This window comes from Amphibalanus amphitrite, unplaced genomic scaffold (assembly GCF_019059575.1).
Source record: "Amphibalanus amphitrite isolate SeventyFive unplaced genomic scaffold, NRLGWU_Aamphi_draft 000598F_arrow, whole genome shotgun sequence".
Taxonomy (NCBI): Eukaryota; Metazoa; Arthropoda; class Thecostraca; order Balanomorpha; family Balanidae; genus Amphibalanus; species Amphibalanus amphitrite.
Window position 1 is genome coordinate 392,892 of NW_024882092.1, and position 18,642 is coordinate 411,533.

An 18,642-nucleotide genomic window follows, 5' to 3' on the forward strand; every position below is an offset into this window, starting at 1 on the left:
CGGACGCAAAGGTAAACCGAGGTCCCGAATTCCCTATTCCCCAACACAGGCGGCGGCCGCTTCCTGGTCTGCGCAACATGGCGGCACCGTTGGACACCATCTGGCGGCCGATGCGCCTTCCGCATTATAGAGTTCAGTGACCACCGCATATAATAATCATTATTACCCGTGGAGGAGTAACTATTTTTCTGTGTGCAGCTGTTCTGGTTTGAGCCCCGTTTATTGCTGACGTGTGGCACTGACTGCCGGTGTCTGTCCGCTACGCAGGCTCCCTGGAACAGGCCATGATGGACGCCCTGGTCAATGACCGCATCGACTTCGTCAAGCTGCTGCTGGAGAACGGGGTCATAATGAGCAAGTTTCTCACGCTCGCGCGTCTCGAGGAACTGTACAACGCGGTGAGGTGGCGGGGGGGAGGGGGAAGGGGGGGTCTGACCAGACCCGGCGAGGTTGGAGCCAAGTCCCTATCTCACCTCATCTCATCTCATTTATTTTAACTCATCTCATTTATTTTAACAGAAAAAGACAAAATAAGTACAAAAGTGAAACAAACAGGATTGATGCAAAAGCGCAACGCCTAAATCAAGGCACCTCTCCTTAAAATAAACGAGGTTACAAAACATGACACCGCCGGGATCAACAAAGTGGACCAATAAAGTGTGAACTAACTAAAAGTACAATAAAGGTGAGCGATCACTCCTCCGCTGAGTCAGCCCCCGCCCCCGCCGCTCGCCGCAGTGCCATCGCCCCGACCACGAAGTCCTGGAAGAGCGCCGCGGCCTCCCGGCCGCCGTCAGTGATTGTGGTCATGTTGTGTCCGTGTATGAGTTTTTGGAATGGCCTGGCTACACTATGCGTTTTCTGCGTGCGTTTTTTGCGAGTTTGCGTGTTTTGCGTAATATTGTTCTAGAAACACATTTATTATTAATATAACTTCTTTAGTATTTATATAAAAAATTATAAAACGTTTATATTAATTAAAAGTTTATATGAAAAAATATAACAAAAACGTAATGTCGTTTCTTTCTAGAACGATATTCCGCAAATCACGCAAACTCGCAAAAAACGCACGCATAAAACGCATAGTGTAGCCAGGCTTTGAGGTCTTGAGGAGACAAATTTTGATAATGATTACCTAAGACCAATGAAAGTCGAGTGAAAAAATAGGTTCTGATTCATTGGTAGAGAGGGCAAGTTAAAAGGAAATGATGTATTGTTTCTGATCTGTCGAGGCAAACGCATTGAGGAGTGGGAAGTTTCTGGAGTTGGTACAGGTTGGCATTTAGTGGGAGGCTTCCAGTTCTTATTTGTGTATGATATGTGTTGCCTAATTTGGAGCCGAATGAGAAATAAGGATTGGGTTTGGGCGTGCCGAAATGTTTTAAGAGATCTTCCTTGAATCTTTTGCGTGAAGCTTGTGTTCTAAGTGAGTTGGGTAGTGTGTTCCATGTGCGTGTGGTGGCGGGGATGAAGGATCGCTGGAAGCTAGTAGTTTTGTTAGGGGGAAGTGTTAGTGCTGTGTAGTTTCTGAGAGTTCTGTGAGTGTCGGTGATACGTGTCTGTGGAAGCATGCATTTTATGTACTCTGGTTGTTAGATAAATAAAAGAAGTTGACCTTTTCCTCGACATCAAAAATGTAAAAAGCCGAATAATATATTTAAAAAACGGTGAGCTTTCGGCCACTGGCCTTTATCAAACCAACGTGATAACAATGTTGTTAACAATGTTGTAACAATGTTAAACCAACATTGTTATCACGTTGGTTTGATAAAGGCCAGTGGCCGAAAGCTCACCGTTTTTTTTAAATATATTATTCGGCTTTTTACATTTTTGATGTCGAGGAAAAGGTCAACTTCTTTTATTTATCTACACCTTTTTGCACTCAAAATAGGCATCTTTTCATTCAATTTCGGCGAATTGCATTCAATTTTAGCGATCTCCCTATTCGAAGCAAATGAGAGATCGCTAAAATTGAATGCAATTCGCCGAAATTGAATGAAAAGATGCCTATTTTGAGTGCAAAAAGGTGTAATTATATTCAATATGTTCCTCGCTCGAGCACTTAGTAATATTACTCTGGTTGTTGGTGAACTGTGGTGGTTAGCCTGTGACAGATGCTGTAGTCTGTGGAGCTGGCGTCGGGTCGGGAGTGTATCCCATCCCAAGTCATGTCTGAGGCGGTCTGTTGACGTCCTTAAACGGACCCCAGTCACTAGTCTTGCTGATCGATTTTGTACTTTTTCCAGTCGTAAGGCGTCGTTTACTGTTATGTGTCCGTCAAAAACAGTGTCACAATAGTCTAGGTGTGGTCGTACGTATGTATGTTGTGTATATAAGGTTAAGCGTGTCTCTATGAATGAATTTAGCAATGGGATATAATGGGCTTAATGCGATGTTTGCTTTCTTAATGATGTTGGTGATGTAGTCATGAAATCTTAAAGGTAGTGTGCCACCTTCCAATGATTTCCCATTTTATTTTTCCTAGGATAAGAAGCTTCTGTTTTTACCTCATATCGCAAAAAAAAATCAAAAATGGGCCTAAAATAGTGATTTTTTCGCCTAAAAGTTTATCGGTTTTTCGATATGTATAACAACTGTAGTGGGCTGACCTGCAAACAGGCGTCGGCAACAATCGCGAATGCGGCGCACATGTGACGATAAGCAAAGGTCATTATAGAGTTACGACGTACGGGAATGAGTTGGGGCATTCCACGATAGATCGACCAAAAAAACTTAAAATTTACACCCGCATATTTTATTTTTTGCTTAAAATTGGTCTATTGGGTTGTGATGGGCGGGGAACCCAGCTGTGGCAAGGATTTTTTTCTTCGAACAACGGTTTCCGAGATATAGCCTCGGGCAGTTCCTGGAGGTCACGCTGCAACCCTATGTTTGGCGGCTTATAACTCAGAAACTATTGGTTTTCTATGGTAAAAACTTGATATGGTTCAACTCGCAATCAACCAACAAACGTTTTATATGATTTCAAGCTTTTACGACTAGACATCTTAATTCAAGGTAGGTACGTTTTTCGGCTACTAGTCGTTTATTGTTTTCGTTTCGAATTTTCGACCTTCGCATCGAGGTCGTTGTCAAGAAACATACAACAATGACGATGACATGCATCGTGAACACGTTTGAAAAATAGTACGGTCATCATATCTAAAAACGTGCAAGTAATCCCTCCAGCTATTTCTGACCTGAAAATCTGTACCCAAAATTAATGAGGAAAAAAGTGTATGAATATATGAAGAATGAATGAATGGCTAACTGACGGACTGACTGACTGACTGACTGACTGAAGAAATGAATGAATAAATGAATGAATGAATGAACGCAGCACATGAGACACACAAATAGGCTGTGGCACATTAAAAATACATGCTTAAAATCTTTGATTGCTTGATCGTCGGATCTCGTTGCCCTACCAGCACTGATCCCATAAAGGACTGAAAGCGGTGCCGTCTACTCGGTTGATCGTGTCGTTTTTCTTGACGTGTATTTGTAGCGCTTCTTTCGTGAGTCGTTTCGTTAGATTGTTTTCGTTTTCGAGGACTGTCGTTTTGTTCCAAAGCGGTGTGTGTTCTCCTGGTTCGAAAAGGTGATCTACGAAGGCGCTTCCGTTGTGATTGCAGTTTTTGACGTCTCTTTGATGTTCCTTTATTCTTGTTTGCAGCTTCCGTCGTGTTTGTCCGATGTAGATTTTGCCGCAGTGACAGGGAATTTCGTATACGCAAGGTTTCTCTTCCGGTAGGTGTTTGTCTTTGACTGTTGATAATTTGCTCCTAAGTGTTTGGCTTCTTGAGGAAATGGCACATTCAATGTTGTTCTTTTCCAGGAGGCGCTTCAGGTTGTAAGTTAGTCCCTCGCAGTACGGTAGGACTGCTCGAGGTTTCCTGTCGTTTCGTGTCGTTCTGTGATCCGTCGTTTGTTCGTTCTCTCCGTTTTCTGTCGTTTGTGGTTTCGGCTCTGGTGTTCTTCGTTTTCGTGCTATGTATTTGTGTATCGTCTTCGCTGGGAAACCATTTCTTTTTAAGGCTCGAAGTATGTACAGGAGCTCGTCTTCTAGATGTTCTGGTGAACAAATCTTGAAAGCCCGGTCGACTAGTGACCTCACGACTGCCATCTTCGAGGCCTGTGTGTGATTTGAGTCCCACTGGAGATATAGATCGGAATGTGTGTCCTTTCTGTATATCTTGAAGCTGAATCCGTTTGTCTCTCTTCTGATTTTGACGTCCAGGAAGTCCAGCTCACGATCTTCCTCTTTTTCCATGGTGAACTTGATGGCGTCATTTTGTGTGTTGAGGTGATCCAAAAACCCGTCTAGAGTGTCTTCGCCGTGTTGCCAAATCACTAGAATGTCGTCGAATCACTGTTGTTGTTGTTGTTGTTGTCGAATCACTGTTGTCGAATCACTAGAATGTTGCCAAATCACTAGAATGTCCTTCCAGCAGACCGAAGGGGCAAGTATGGGGTCACCCTTGTCACCGGTAATAGCGAACTTATATATGGAGACATTTGAAGAGAGAGCGCTTGAAACATCAGAACTCAAGCCCAAAAAGTGGGTCAGATACGTCGACGACATTCTAGTGATTTGGCAACACGGCGAAGACACTCTAGACGGGTTTTTGGATCACCTCAACACACAAAATGACGCCATCAAGTTCACCATGGAAAAAGAGGAAGATCGTGAGCTGGCCTTCCTGGACGTCAAAATCAGAAGAGAGACAAACGGATTCAGCTTCAAGATATACAGAAAGGACACACATTCCGATCTATATCTCCAGTGGGACTCAAATCACACACAGGCCTCGAAGATGGCAGTCGTGAGGTCACTAGTCGACCGGGCTTTCAAGATTTGTTCACCAGAACATCTAGAAGACGAGCTCCTGTACATACTTCGAGCCTTAAAAAGAAATGGTTTCCCAGCGAAGACGATACACAAATACATAGCACGAAAACGAAGAACACCAGAGCCGAAACCACAAACGACAGAAAACGGAGAGAACGAACAAACGACGGATCACAGAACGACACGAAACGACAGGAAACCTCGAGCAGTCCTACCATACTGCGAGGGACTAACTTACAACCTGAAGCGCCTCCTGGAAAAGAACAACATTGAATGTGCCATTTCCTCAAGAAGCCAAACACTTAGGAGCAAATTATCAACAGTCAAAGACAAACACCTACCGGAAGAGAAACCTTGCGTATACGAAATTCCCTGTCACTGCGGCAAAATCTACATCGGACAAACACGACGGAAGCTGCAAACAAGAATAAAGGAACATCAAAGAGACGTCAAAAACTGCAATCACAACGGAAGCGCCTTCGTAGATCACCTTTTCGAACCAGGAGAACACACACCGCTTTGGAACAAAACGACAGTCCTCGAAAACGAAAACAATCTAACGAAACGACTCACGAAAGAAGCGCTACAAATACACGTCAAGAAAAACGACACGATCAACCGAGTAGACGGCACCGCTTTCAGTCCTTTATGGGATCAGTGCTGGTAGGGCAACGAGATCCGACGATCAAGCAATCAAAGATTTTAAGCATGTATTTTTAATGTGTCACAGCCTATTTGTGTGTCTCATGTACTGCGTTCATTCATTCATTCATTTATTCATTCATTTCTTCAGTCAGTCAGTCAGTCAGTCAGTCCGTCAGTTAGCCATTCATTCATTCTTCATATATTCATACACTTTTTTCCTCATTAATTTTGGGTACAGATTTTCAGGTCAGAAATAGCTGGAGGGATTACTTGCACGTTTTTAGATATGATGACCGTACTATTTTTCAAACGTGTTCACGATGCATGTCATCGTCATTGTTGTATGTTTCTTGACAACGACCTCGATGCGAAGGTCGAAAATTCGAAACGAAAACAATAAACGACTAGTAGCCGAAAAACGTACCTACCTTGAACAAACGTTTTGGCTATCTCGGATTTTCGATTTTTGAAAATTTTGATCACGTGACATCTTGACCTTTTTTCGATGAGTGACCCTGATATTTTCCCAACTGAAAGTCGCAATTTTGTCTGATGACGATTAAAGCCTCATCCATCGTCATTCATATGCGATAATAAAAAAGTGGCTTTCGGCCTGCGTTGACCTCAGGTCAGGTCATTTTTATGACCTTCCCATTATTACGAGCGGGAGCGACAGCGAGATCTCGAGAACAAAGCAAGATAGTGACAAGCGGTAAACGGCAAAGGGTACACATGGATAAGGTCTACAATTTTTACTCAGGTCATTTTCAGGTCAGGTCAAAGATGACGTCACAGGGGTAAAAAGAATGTCTAAATGGCGGCACTACATATATATGAAGTTTTTCTCGAATAACTTTCGAAGTATCCCAGCTAGGAACAAACTAATAGCACCACCGTGATCCTTTCGTCGATCCGCATCGAAACATGTGTATGTTGACTCGAAAGGTCAAGGTCAAAAGTTGACCTTAGGTCACGTGACCTTAAGGTCATCATATATATCATTCGATGGGCCTTGACGAGCTGAACACAATGAGCCTATCCGCGCGGCTGTATCTCAAACCTGTAAGGAGTTATTAGCAAAAAACATTTGTGACCTTTAATGACGTCACATGACCTAAGAGCAACGTCACAGTTACCAAGAGCAAAAAAGGTCTCAAGGTAGTCAAAGTTAGTCACATATGGAGTCACTCATGGTATATTAGGCAATTCCGACGCGTTTTAGGGTAAAAATAAGGGAGCTGATTTTTCCCCAATTGACTTATAATGGGGTGGTCAAGAAATTGGCCTGACCTCAGGTCATCGGTATCGAAATTCAAAACGAACTGGCGCTAGGCGAAAACAAACGGATTGGTGCCTATTCTACGTCTCTTTCTTTATTAGATCAACAGGTACAGCCAAAAACGGAAAATTATTGTGTGTTCAACGCGTGACCTCGGATGACCTTTCAGCGGGTCACTGATACAAAGCTGCACCAGTGCCATCAATAATAGCCTAACTCAACATGATTCAAAAGTATTTAAACCGGTCAGATGCGTTTCGGTGGTAGCCGATATTTCTGCCATTGACTTATACATGGACAGGTCAAAAAATGACCTGATTTCAGGTCAATGCAGGCCGAAAGCCACTTTTTTATTGTCGCATATGAATGACAATTGATAAGGCTTTAATCGTCATCAGACAAAATTGCAACTTTCAGTTGGGAAAATATCAAGGTCAATCTTCGAAAAAAAGATCAAGATGTCACGTGATCAAAATTTTCAAAAATCGAAAATCCGGAATAGCCAAAACGTTTGCTGGTTGATTGCGAGTTGAACCATATAAAGTTTATACCATAGAAAACCAATAGTTTCTGAGTTATAAGCCGCCAATAGGGTTGCAGCGTGACCTCCAGGAATTGCCTGAGGCTATATCTCGGAAACCGTTGTTCGAAGAAAAAAATCATTGGCACAGCTGGCTTCCCCTCCCATAACAACCCATTAGACCAATTTTAAAGGGAGATAATGAGCTTTCTTTTTTCTTAAATAAAAATTACTCGACATCTATACTATTTCTATTGTAGTTTCTATAAAATATGAAAATTTCCTAGCACATTTTCGTATGTGAAAAAGGCTTTTATTTTTGCAAAAAGGAAGCAGTACTTGCAGTACTTGTAACACCCACCGAAATGCGTTGTCCTTCTCTATAAAAAAAAAGTCGCAGTATATGGCGCTTTTGTTTCAAACAGCGACGCTTGGGTTTTTGTTTATGTTATCGCCTTGTCGTTGCTTGGTTGTAAGGATTCTAATTTGAATTAGAGTTAATTCGGTTTAGAATTAATTATATTCTAATTCGGGGGTACATAGTGCCTACGCTTCTTTGTTTCCAAGTTTCCAAGCGCCACAAATGAACGGCATGCGCCAGAAACGCAGCCAAATCTTGCGATTGCGACTACGAAATTCATTATTTTGGCGTCAGAGCCTGAAGCGAAAAATACAGGCATATTTATTTCAAAAAGACTTCAGGTTTGTCGAACGGTGTTATGAGAATTTTGATAACAGTACTGCATAAGTTTTTCAGTGATGCCGCAAAAGTGTTGTATCTATCTTCTTTTATTGTGCAGTCGGTGGGACCGATTCAAAATTGAGTCGTTGCTACTAAAATAGCAGCATATGGCGTCAGATGATGAACAGGAAAAATAGTTGCGTAAATTTAGACATAAACCACCCCCAAACCATGAATATCTTTTGAAGGCACTATAGACGACCATTAACTAACTAGATGTGATGAAAATCAAATGAAAGGAATACGCTCATTTTACAAAATTACATGCAAGTACCAAAAAGTGATGTAAGTACTTATTCAACGGTCATTTTCAGCGCTCCCCGCTAACGTGACTTCAAGTTGAGATATTTGCGGGAAGGTACCGAATTGAGCAAAATGGTTTTAATTTACATTATAACTTGTTGTGTTTTGTCAGAAAATGGTCCTAACTCAGATTTTGTGGAAAAAGGTCATTATCTCCCTTTAAGCAAATAAATAAAATATGAGGGTGCAGGGCTTTGGTCGATCTATCGTGGAATGCCCCAGTTATCAGCTGTCTCATTGTAGACAACACAATGTCGAATTTAAACTGTAAGCCTGTATTGGTATTGTTTCTTTAATTTGGCTGTCGAACATTAATTTGTAAAATAATTGATATGAAACAGCCGTCTCTAAAGTTATGACCCCATCTCACCACATGAAAGTGGCAGAAATGACAATGATCAGCTGACGCATTTTTCTTGGCCGGAGTCAGAGCGCGCGGCCCGACGCACCACCACCGCACCACAAAGTATGAATAGAACGCGCCCAAAGCCAGGGCCCCGGTAACGTGAGGTAGCCGAGTCGGGGCAGCGTGCGCTGACCCAAGCCGGGGCCGCAGCTTTGGGCGCGGTCTACCGCATCCCCGGGCAGCCCCGGGCTATCACATGACACCGGGAGGACGCGCGGCCCCGCGGCTTGGGTCAGCGCACGCTGCCTCGACTCGGCTACCTCACGTTACCGGGGCCCTGGCTTTGGGCGCGGTCTACCGCACCACCTGACAGGCGTGTTCGAAACCGCAGGAGATGATGATGAACGGGTTTATCGAAACTTGATTGGATGAGCCTATCGGTAATAGCGATTTCCTGTATGTTTGATGCAGTCTTGCAATGCAATCCAGCCATCCAAGAAACTTTGCGCGAGACGTTTTCTTGGATGGTTTTCTTGGATAGCTTGATTTCATCGAGGGCTTCTGTTTTAAAGAAAATTTGTAAGCTTTGCTGAACTGTTAAGTAATCAGAACTGCCAGTATTTCAGTATTTAACGTGTAGTTAATGTTACTGTATTTTATTTATGCATATTTCGGCCTTTTTAAGCAAATAACGAACGATATTAAGAAACATACAGGAAATACAATATGTAAGTCAGTGTAATATCATAGGACTCTACCGCGACGAAATATTTCTATCTCGAGTTTTCAAAGAATTTCATGCACTCGGCCAAGGCCTCGTGCATGAAATCCTTTGAAAACTCTCGATAGAAATATTTCGTTTTCGCGGTATCGTCCAAGAATGTATATTCAGTGTGTGCATTTATTACGGAGCGAGCGAAGCGAGCGGAGTCTTTCCTTAGATTAACGGAAATTTCTGAGTATGAGCGGCCGGCCGGCCGGCCGGCCGGCCGTGCGGACGCTTTTGCGAGGCTTATATCTCAGCAACCACTTGACCGATTTACATGCGGTAATTTTTGTAGGGTAGCTTCATTCCTTCTACCAAGTACTGGACTATTCCCGATGCATGTGGGTGACCCCTTATGCACGTGCCACGTGCAAAACGAAGAGGTGTCAGTTTTGTAATTGTTGCAATATCTCGGTAACTACTTGGCCGATTGCGCTTAAAGTTGGCATGTAGGTAGGCACCCACTAGGCACTGCATATTCATGTGCCAGAGTTGGGGTGCTGCTGCACGTGCGCACGTGCAGGGGTCGTTTCCAGATCTCGAGAACGGCTGGACCGATTGCGCTCATATTTGGTACACTACACAGTTAGTGACCGGTTAGTAGGGTGCCGTGCACAAGTCAGTTGGGACCCATTTTGCACGTGCGCACGTGCAGGGTGACGCTCCCAGATCTCGAGAACGGCTGGGCCGATTGTGCTCAAATTTGGCACATCGCTAGAGACCGGTTAGTAGGGTGCCGTGCACAAGTCAGCTGGAGGTACCCCCTCGAAATTTCGCACGTGTAAGGCTCACCCTCTCGCTCGCTCCGTTAGTCGCCCCAAAAGGCGTTATACTGGTTGTTACGGAGCGAGCGAAGCGAGCGGAATCTTTCCTTAGATTAACGGAAATTTCTGAGTATGAGCGGCCGGCCGGCCGTGCGGACGCTTTTGCGAGGCTTATATCTCAGCAACCACTTGACCGTTTACACGCGGTACTTTTTGTAGGGTAGCTGCATTCCTTCTACCAAGTATTGGACTATTCCCGATGCATGTGGGTGACCCCTTATGCACGTGCCACGTGCAAAACGAAGAGGTGTCAGTTTTGTAATTGTTGCAATATCTCGGTAACTACTTGGCCGATTGCGCTGAAAGTTGGCATGTAGGTAGGCACCCACTAGGCACTGCATATCCATGTGCCAGAGTTGGGGTGCTGCTGCACGTGCGCACGTGCAGGGGTCGTTTCCAGATCTCGAGAACGGCTGGACCGATGGCGCTCAAATTTGGTACACGGTTAGGGACCAGTTAGTATGGTGCCGTGTTCAAGTCAGTTGGGACCCATTTTGCACGTGCGCACGTGCAGGGTGCCGCTCCCAGGTCTCGAGAACGGCTGGGCCGATTGTGCTCAAATTTGGCACATCGCTAGAAACCGGTCAGTAGGGTGCCGTGCACAAGTCAGTTGGAGGTACCCCCTCGAAAGTTTGCACGTGCAAGACTCACCCCCTCGCTCGCTCCGTTAGTCGCCCCAAAAGGCGCTATACTGGTTCATAGTGGTGTGAAATGTGGTTGGGGTACGACCGACAACCCGTCGGGGCGAATTTCGCACTGGGGTACTCAAAATTTGAAGAATTTAAGACGTTTCCATGAGTTTTGAAGGTATGGATAAGTTCTAAAAATCCGGTTCTCCTTATCTGGGCCATTAACTCCATACGGTCCAGGAAAGCTTGCACACTACCTGTAAGTCCTTGGAAAAAGTGACGCCTAAATGTTTACGTGCAACAGTGTTGGTTGGAATGTTTTGGCCTGCAAAATGTAATTTTGGTATTGTTGGTTGCGTTTTGTGACTAAATGTTTGCTGGATTGATTTCTTTTTGTTGAACTGTATCGCCCATTGCTTAGCATATTCGTTGATGGAATCGAGGTCGCGCTGTAGAGAGTCTTGTACTGAGTCAATGTCTTCCGTTGTGTGTGATGCGTGGATGGACGTATCGTCGGCGTAAAAAAGGATGTCATTGGTCACTTTGGCTTTAAGTCCTTTAAGTCCGTTAAGATACATCAGCGCGAGAAGCGGCCCCAGCACTGAGCCCTGTGGGCAGCCAGCTCCAATCGTTTTAGTAGTGGAAAGGGAGTCTCCTATTCTCACTCGTTGCGTCCGGTCTGTCAGGTATGATTTTAGCCAACAAAGAAGTGTTCCAGTGATGTAGAATTCGTTTTTGCCTTTATAAAGAAGTCCGTCATGCCAAATCTTGTCAAAGTATTTTGATATGTCAAGGTAAATAGCAGTGACGTCACGTCCTGAGTCTAGGTGTTTGTAAATGTTATGAGTGAGGTACGTCAGTTGAATTTGCGTGCTATGTCCTGTCCTGTAACCACTTTGTCTGTCAGAAGCCCGTTATCAGTGAGATGTGAGTAGATGGATGAAAACACAAGCTTTTCGAGAATTTTAGATAAACATGGCAGGAGGCTGATAGGGCGATACTGTCGAAAGTCCGATGGAGAGCCTGAGTTTTTGTAGATGGGTGTAACTACTGCCTGTTTCCAAATGGTCGAAAATTTGCCAGATGTAAGAGATTTGTTAAATAGTGCAGCTATGGCTCGCAAATAAGTAGGACAGTAAGTTTCAACAGTTTAATGGGGATATTATCCGGACCAGTTGGTTTGTGGACATCGAGGGAATTCAATTCTTTTAGCACCTGTCGCTCTGTTACTCGTATCAAAGGAAGTTCTGGAGTATTTGTGTCAAAATTCAGGGCAGGGGGTAACGATAGTGCGCGTGTGTCCAAATGTGTTTGTGATGCAAAATGAGTATTGAATATGTCAGATTTACGTGTATCGTCAGTCACTAAGTCTCCTAAGTCGTTTTCTAATGTTGGTATATTTTTGTGGTGACGTCTACCCATTAGTGATTTCAATATTTTGTGGTACGTGAATGGGTCATGTCTTCTTTCAGTCAGTGTTCTTGCTTTTATTTCTATGTAGTCGTTTCGAAGTCTTCTGTTTATTGTCGTAACTAGATTTCGCTGTCTTTTCAACTTGTCCCAGAGTGCTGCTTTGGCTCTCTGTGTGTTTCGGCTGTTGTTCTGTCCACGTTGTGCTTGTCGAAAGAGTCGGTCTCTTTTGCGCATGTTCCGTCTCAGTTCACTGGTCACCCAAGGTTTGTCATTTTGTCGGCTTTTTATCGTCTTTTTTGGGATGCTGTCTGTTGCTGCCGTTAGAAGAACTGAAGTAAATTTCTTAGCTGATAAATGTACATCGCCGTCTAGAACTTCTTCCCAATCAATATTAATTAATGTCTGAGTCAGTTTGTCAGCGTCAAGTTTATTAAAGTCCCATATTTCTTTAAGTAAAGTCTGGTTGCCGGAGGTATCGATATTGAGTGTAGCTGTGACGGGAATATGATCTATGTTGGAAAAAGTGACAGGACTCCACAGTCGAGGATTAAATTATCGTTGTCAATCACGATCAAGTCTAATAGGTTTGCAGTGTTGTCTGTCTGTCGGGTCGGGGTTGTAATAAGTTGAGTCAGGCTGAGTTCGTCCAGAGCATCTTTTAATTTAGTGTCAAAATGTGTCACAGTGTTATATCTAGTGGTGTCAATCGGTTACCAAAATTTCGGTATACCGATACCGAACCAATACCGATTCGGTATTCGGTATTATATACCAAAAGCATTTGGTATTTTGTCGGTATCATGAAAATCAACTACTGTCATAAAATATTTGAAAGCATTTTTGATAAACCTCCTAAACTCAAATTTGATTTTGCTAAATGACACTGGATGAAGAAAAATGGCAATCATGACACATTTCTCCCAAATGCATGATGTCCTAACAAATGGGCAAACACATCAACTGTAATATCAAATACATCAGTCTACCAATGTTAAATGGCAACTTATCAGTGTTAGCAAATTCCAATACCATGAGGATAATTATCCTACAAAGAATGCCAATGTGCAAGACATAAACATGAATTAATGTTTAACTCACTGTATGCTGGAAAACACACTTAAACTACCTTTCTCAAAATTTCCAAAGCATTTATTAGCAACAAATTTGACTTTGTTTTGAGGAGTCTGTGATTGATCTTGACCTTGTCTTCCTCTCCATTTTACTGCAATGCAATTACATTATCCAAAACCCTGTTTAATACAGCACTAGCTTCACCATTATCATCTAATATTTAAGGCAGCATTTGTCACTTCATCATCACCCGCATCACCCCACAAATCTTCAACTTCGCTCAACTTCAAAAAGCCTTGTAGTGAGCGATGCTGTCATGATCCTGTGGATAATTTATTTTCTTCAATTAGTGTTCTCTTTCTTGCTCTCTCAACAGATACAGATCGCTAGCAATTTAATCATAAGCACTCATAAAATATAATTGGCTTTTGGCTTGACTCGCACACAGCAGTTTCAAAACTGAACACATCTAAAAACATTTCAATGTCGCAGCTGCGCCAGGTTGAGGAACCGATATAGCTCAAAAACTAATTGAATCTGACTTATTTGTCGATTGGTGCGTTGTTGTGTGCGTAAGTGTGCTCTGCGAGTGGTGTGTGAAGTGTTGTAAGGACTTGCGTGGTGCTGGGTGAGACGGCGACGGTCGGGCGGCCTGCGGCGCTCCGCCAGAACCCGCGGTCCGGGCCACGACGGTCGGCTGCAGAGAGCACGCTGAGGCGGCGGGCGCGGCAGCTGACGCAGCGGACCAGTCTGAGACAGAACAGTACAGTTTTAAGGCTGGCGTAGTAATAAGCGCAAATAAAGCATGACCAGTGAGCACCCGGCATAAATAAGTGCAAGTAAAGGACAGTGAGCAAACGTTCCGCTGGTTTGAAACTGTGTTGGAAGCATGTATTGGAAGCAAGAGCAGGCATCGTTCACGTCACGTTCAGCAGTCAATAAAGGACTGTAAAGCTATAATGGGCTTACAAAACAATGACTTAAAATAACAAAGCCTTAAAATATCAATGACCTAAAATAACAATGGCACGAGGGAAACACAAGCACAATGAAGAGTATTTACCTATTTATTTATTTATTTCACATCGTGAGGCAATTCCACCGCATGCAGTGGCTATTCCATGCCTCGAGTCAGTTGTGTAATGGGAAGAATGATCTCAAACATGCACTCATACGTACCAAGATACAATCATAGAGTCGCACCGCATCAGGGATTTCAGTCGGCGCGCTCTAACTGCCGGAGATGGTCCCTCAGTTTGCGCTTAGACGCTGAATGACTAAGACCACGCAGACTGACCGACAGCTCATTGTACCCGGATACAGCAGCGAACATGAAGCGACGCCGTCCCGACTCAGATCGAATGGCGGGAATGGCAAGTAACTCACTCTGTCGTGTTTCCCTATCACTTACGCTGCGCCTGGTAACTAGGTTTTGGGCCAGGTGTTGTGGTTCGGAAGTCGTTAAAGGGACTATCCCACCTTCTAAAATATTGTTAAAACCAGTTAAATTGTGCCCGACTTTATAGATTGGATGACCAGGAACACGGTTCTGGCATTTATTTTTCATTAAACATCTTAGGCTTCCCATATTCCAAACACAAACTTTCAAATATGTGACGTCACAGCCCAAAATTACGTCCTTCCCCAGGCCACATTACTGTCATAAAGCTGATTCTTTTTACTCTGTAGGCACCACAACAAAGTTCAGACCAAGTTTTAAGCGATTTTTCAACGAACAAACCCATTTAAATCAGAATAACTAAACGAGGTGACGTCACACTAACGGTCGCTCCATGTTGAAGATAGGGCCTTGTACAAGGCCCATTTTCAAATGAAGGGAACGAATTTCTTCAACACCAGGAGGCCGCGGGGGTTGCAACCTAGATAGATAGTGGTTTCTGAACCTCGCCGCAAACTTGGCTATCTCAACTCAAACCCCATGTTAAAGGTGGGATAGTCCCTTTAATATCTTGTTCAGCACAGTCATGTTATGATACCTGAACATGCTGTCTACGCTGAGCCAGCCCAGGTGATCTATGACATCGCTGATACTGTCGAATTTCCTTCGACCTGACACCACTCGAGCCGCGAATCTCACCACTTTCTGTAACCTTCTGCGCTGAGTTACGTTGCTGGACCCGTACACACACAGACCGTAACGGAGCACAGAGAACACCAGGCCCTGGACCAGCGTCACTAGCACCGACTGTGGGAGGCAGTGCCTACTGTGGCTCAGTCCGCATAGGGAGCCAGTGCACCGACGCACGACGTCATCTGTGTGAGTGGCAAAACTCATATCGCTGTCAAACCACACACCTAGATTCTTGACAGAGTTGGTGGCGGTGATGGTTGATCGGCAGAAGTCACCGCTGACCGGGGGGAGACGACGGATCAGCTCACGCGTGTCGAGCGCTATGAGCTGAGTTTTCGCTGCGTTGATTTTGAGACCGTTACAGCCGTACCAATTCGAAAGGATGGTCAGACTGTTTTCCATGGCCTGTGTAAGCTTTTTCACATCTTTTGAGGCGCCAGAAACGTAAACCTGTACGTCATCTGCGTAGGCGATGATACCGGTAGACTCATCGGTGTATAGTGGCAGGTCGTTCGCGTATATGTTGTGCAAGAGTAGTATGTTGCAGAAGAAAGGTACGAATTAAACAACAGCGAACAAAGGCGCAACAAAGTCGAACAAATGGCAAGTTAACACGGCATTAACACGAGAAAACACTAGGTAGTGGGTAGCGAATCACGCAGCTTAACTTGCGTTACAAATTTAAATGTCACCGTGCCTCCCCGCTGCCCTCCCCTCCCTCCGCCTCGGCTGAGGTTCCACGATCCCCACTCCCCTCCCTTCCCCACCCGACACCCAGCCACCCCTCTACCCCACGGCTCACCTCCAGACTCCAACCCTCTACCGTCTGACGTCACAGCCTGGGGCGCCGCCGCGCGGCCCGCGCGGCCCGCTCGGCGCTCGATCACCGCTTGGCTCCGTGCCAACACGGGCCAACGTTGCGGTCCCGGCAGGGGCGCGCTCAGGTCGGGCGCTAGCGGGCCCCACGCTTACCCTTGCCCTTGGAGACGGCCGGTCGCTCGATGGGAACGTTCGGCACGGGTGCGACACGCGCTGCGACGGAGTCGGCAGCGGCGGCCGCAGGGTGGGCGACGGAATCGGCGCACGGCAGATCGGGGTCGCCTCCCACTATGTCGCGCAGGTCGTCGAAGGAGGTGATGAGTTTAGTGTCACCACCCCTGGTGACACGCAGCTTCAGACGGCCGACGTCACTCCATGCTGCAAACAGCTTTCCCTTCCTCCTCAGCTGGCGGGCAGCGTACAGTACTGACTGTCGGTGTTGGGTCAGATTGTCACTGACAAAAACCTTCTCCAGCTGCTGGGTCGTGAAGCGTCCCCCCGCTGGCGCCGCCACTTCTCGCAGCTGCCTGCGTGCCGCGTGGAGCTCCTGGCGCTGGTCAAACCGGGCGAACTTGACGATGATTGTTGGCGGTTTGCCAGCGGCCTGACGCACCACACGGTGACAGGTGTCGATGTCCGTCTGGTTGATGGTGACGCCCACGGTGCACGCTGGGCCGGCGGACCGGAAAAGCGCTAGAAATACCCCCAAGAGTGACTTTCCACACTATGAACAAAATATGTATCATTCGATCCCAAATTGATCAAAGCATACGATTCTGATGCCATTTTTGCCCTAAGGTCGAAATTGAGGTGGTCAGTTGTCACCAAACACAAGACTATTTAGACCCGCTAGTGGCCACCACATTTGCCGATTTTAATGCTAATCTTTAGTTGATATTTATTAGTTGACCAGTTGTCGTTTTGAACGCAATTTTCTGTCAGACTAGTTCCGGGCACTGTTGTTCACTGTACCAACAACATTCTTACATATGGCATCGCTTTTCTGCAAAATAAGCTAGCTTTTTGCAAGCAGCTGCAAGACCTAAATAAAAATCATATCTAAATTTTTAAATAGACTTTTATAAAAACGTTATTTCGAGCGGCTAAAAATGAACATCTTATACTAGCCTCTGATTACTCATCTTTCGTTCCATATGGGTGCTTTGCTGCTTTTCCCTCCTACTTTTCGAGATATGCGCCAGTCAACCACATGATGTAGGGGCAATTGTCACCTCGCCACTCTACTGACGGCCCGGCGCTCTTCAAAACGCTGAAATTTATGAAAAACGGATGTTTATAATCTGAATAAAATATATGTCCCTGAGCTCAGAATTGATCAACGCACACAATGCTGTCAAAGTTTTTGGGCCAAAGTCAATAATTAAGTCATTATGAACCCCCAAACACAAGTCAGTGATAATCAACAACAACTTGCTCTTTAGTTAGACTTTTTGAGAAATGTTATTTCGAGCCGCTAAAGATGAGCATGTCATGCAAACAACTAGTCAATTGTCTGCCATGCCCTCTTGACGATTATTGCCTATTACTGCTACTTTTCGAGATATCGTCTGCTAAGTCACCTGATATAGCTGCTATGCCACCCTACCGCGGTAGGGTGGCATAGCAGCTATTTCAGGTGAGGTGGCCACTGACCACCTCAATTTCGACCTTAGGGCAAAAATGGCATCAGAAACAGAATCGTATGCTTTGATCAATTTGGGATCGAATGATACATATTTTGTTCATAGTGTGGAAAGTCACTCTTAGGGATATTTCTAGCGCTTTTCCGGTCCGCCGGCCCAGCGTGCGGTGCCGGCGATATCACGAACCAGCTGCGCGGTTGATTCGCCTACCGTCTCCGGAATTCCGGAGATGTTGAGACAGTTCTTACGAGAGTACTGCTCAAGGTCGTCCAGCTTGGCCCTCGTCTCCTTGAGCTCCTCTCTCAGCACGGCGATCTCCTCCTCCTTACTCTCCATCGCCGCCTTGACGGCCGCGGCGACCATAGGAGCGAGTACGGCCTCCAGCGCGGCTGCGGTCTCCGGATCCTTGATGGCGTCCAAAAACTTGGCCTTCATCTCCGCGTCCCCCATGGTGCCACCGGGTGCTCACTGGCACAGACACTAGCGGGTTGTCACTGTCTCAGTCACTGTGAATAGCTGTAACTCGACACGTCTCGCACGGCTCGCTCTCACTGCTCTGCTCGCGGAGCGCGCGCGGACACGTCCTGACCCGGCGGTGGTCAAGGTCGAACCCCTATACAGAAGGCATGCTTGTAAGGCTCAAGCAGGGATCATCGTGATGTCACTGGTAAGAAATTTCGAGCACCCGTAATGTAATC

General features: G+C 45.3%; 1 protein-coding gene across 1 annotated transcript in view; it reads left to right on the forward strand.

Annotated features, from left to right (window-relative positions):
* LOC122394555 (transient receptor potential cation channel trpm-like) overlaps window positions 1-18,642 on the forward strand; it is a 291,178-nt gene that overhangs the window by 256,785 nt on the left and 15,751 nt on the right. The window contains exon 10 of the mRNA XM_043391514.1: window positions 268-398. Within this exon, the coding sequence (XP_043247449.1) occupies window positions 268-398 (131 nt within the window). The remainder of the gene's footprint in view (window positions 1-267; window positions 399-18,642) is intronic.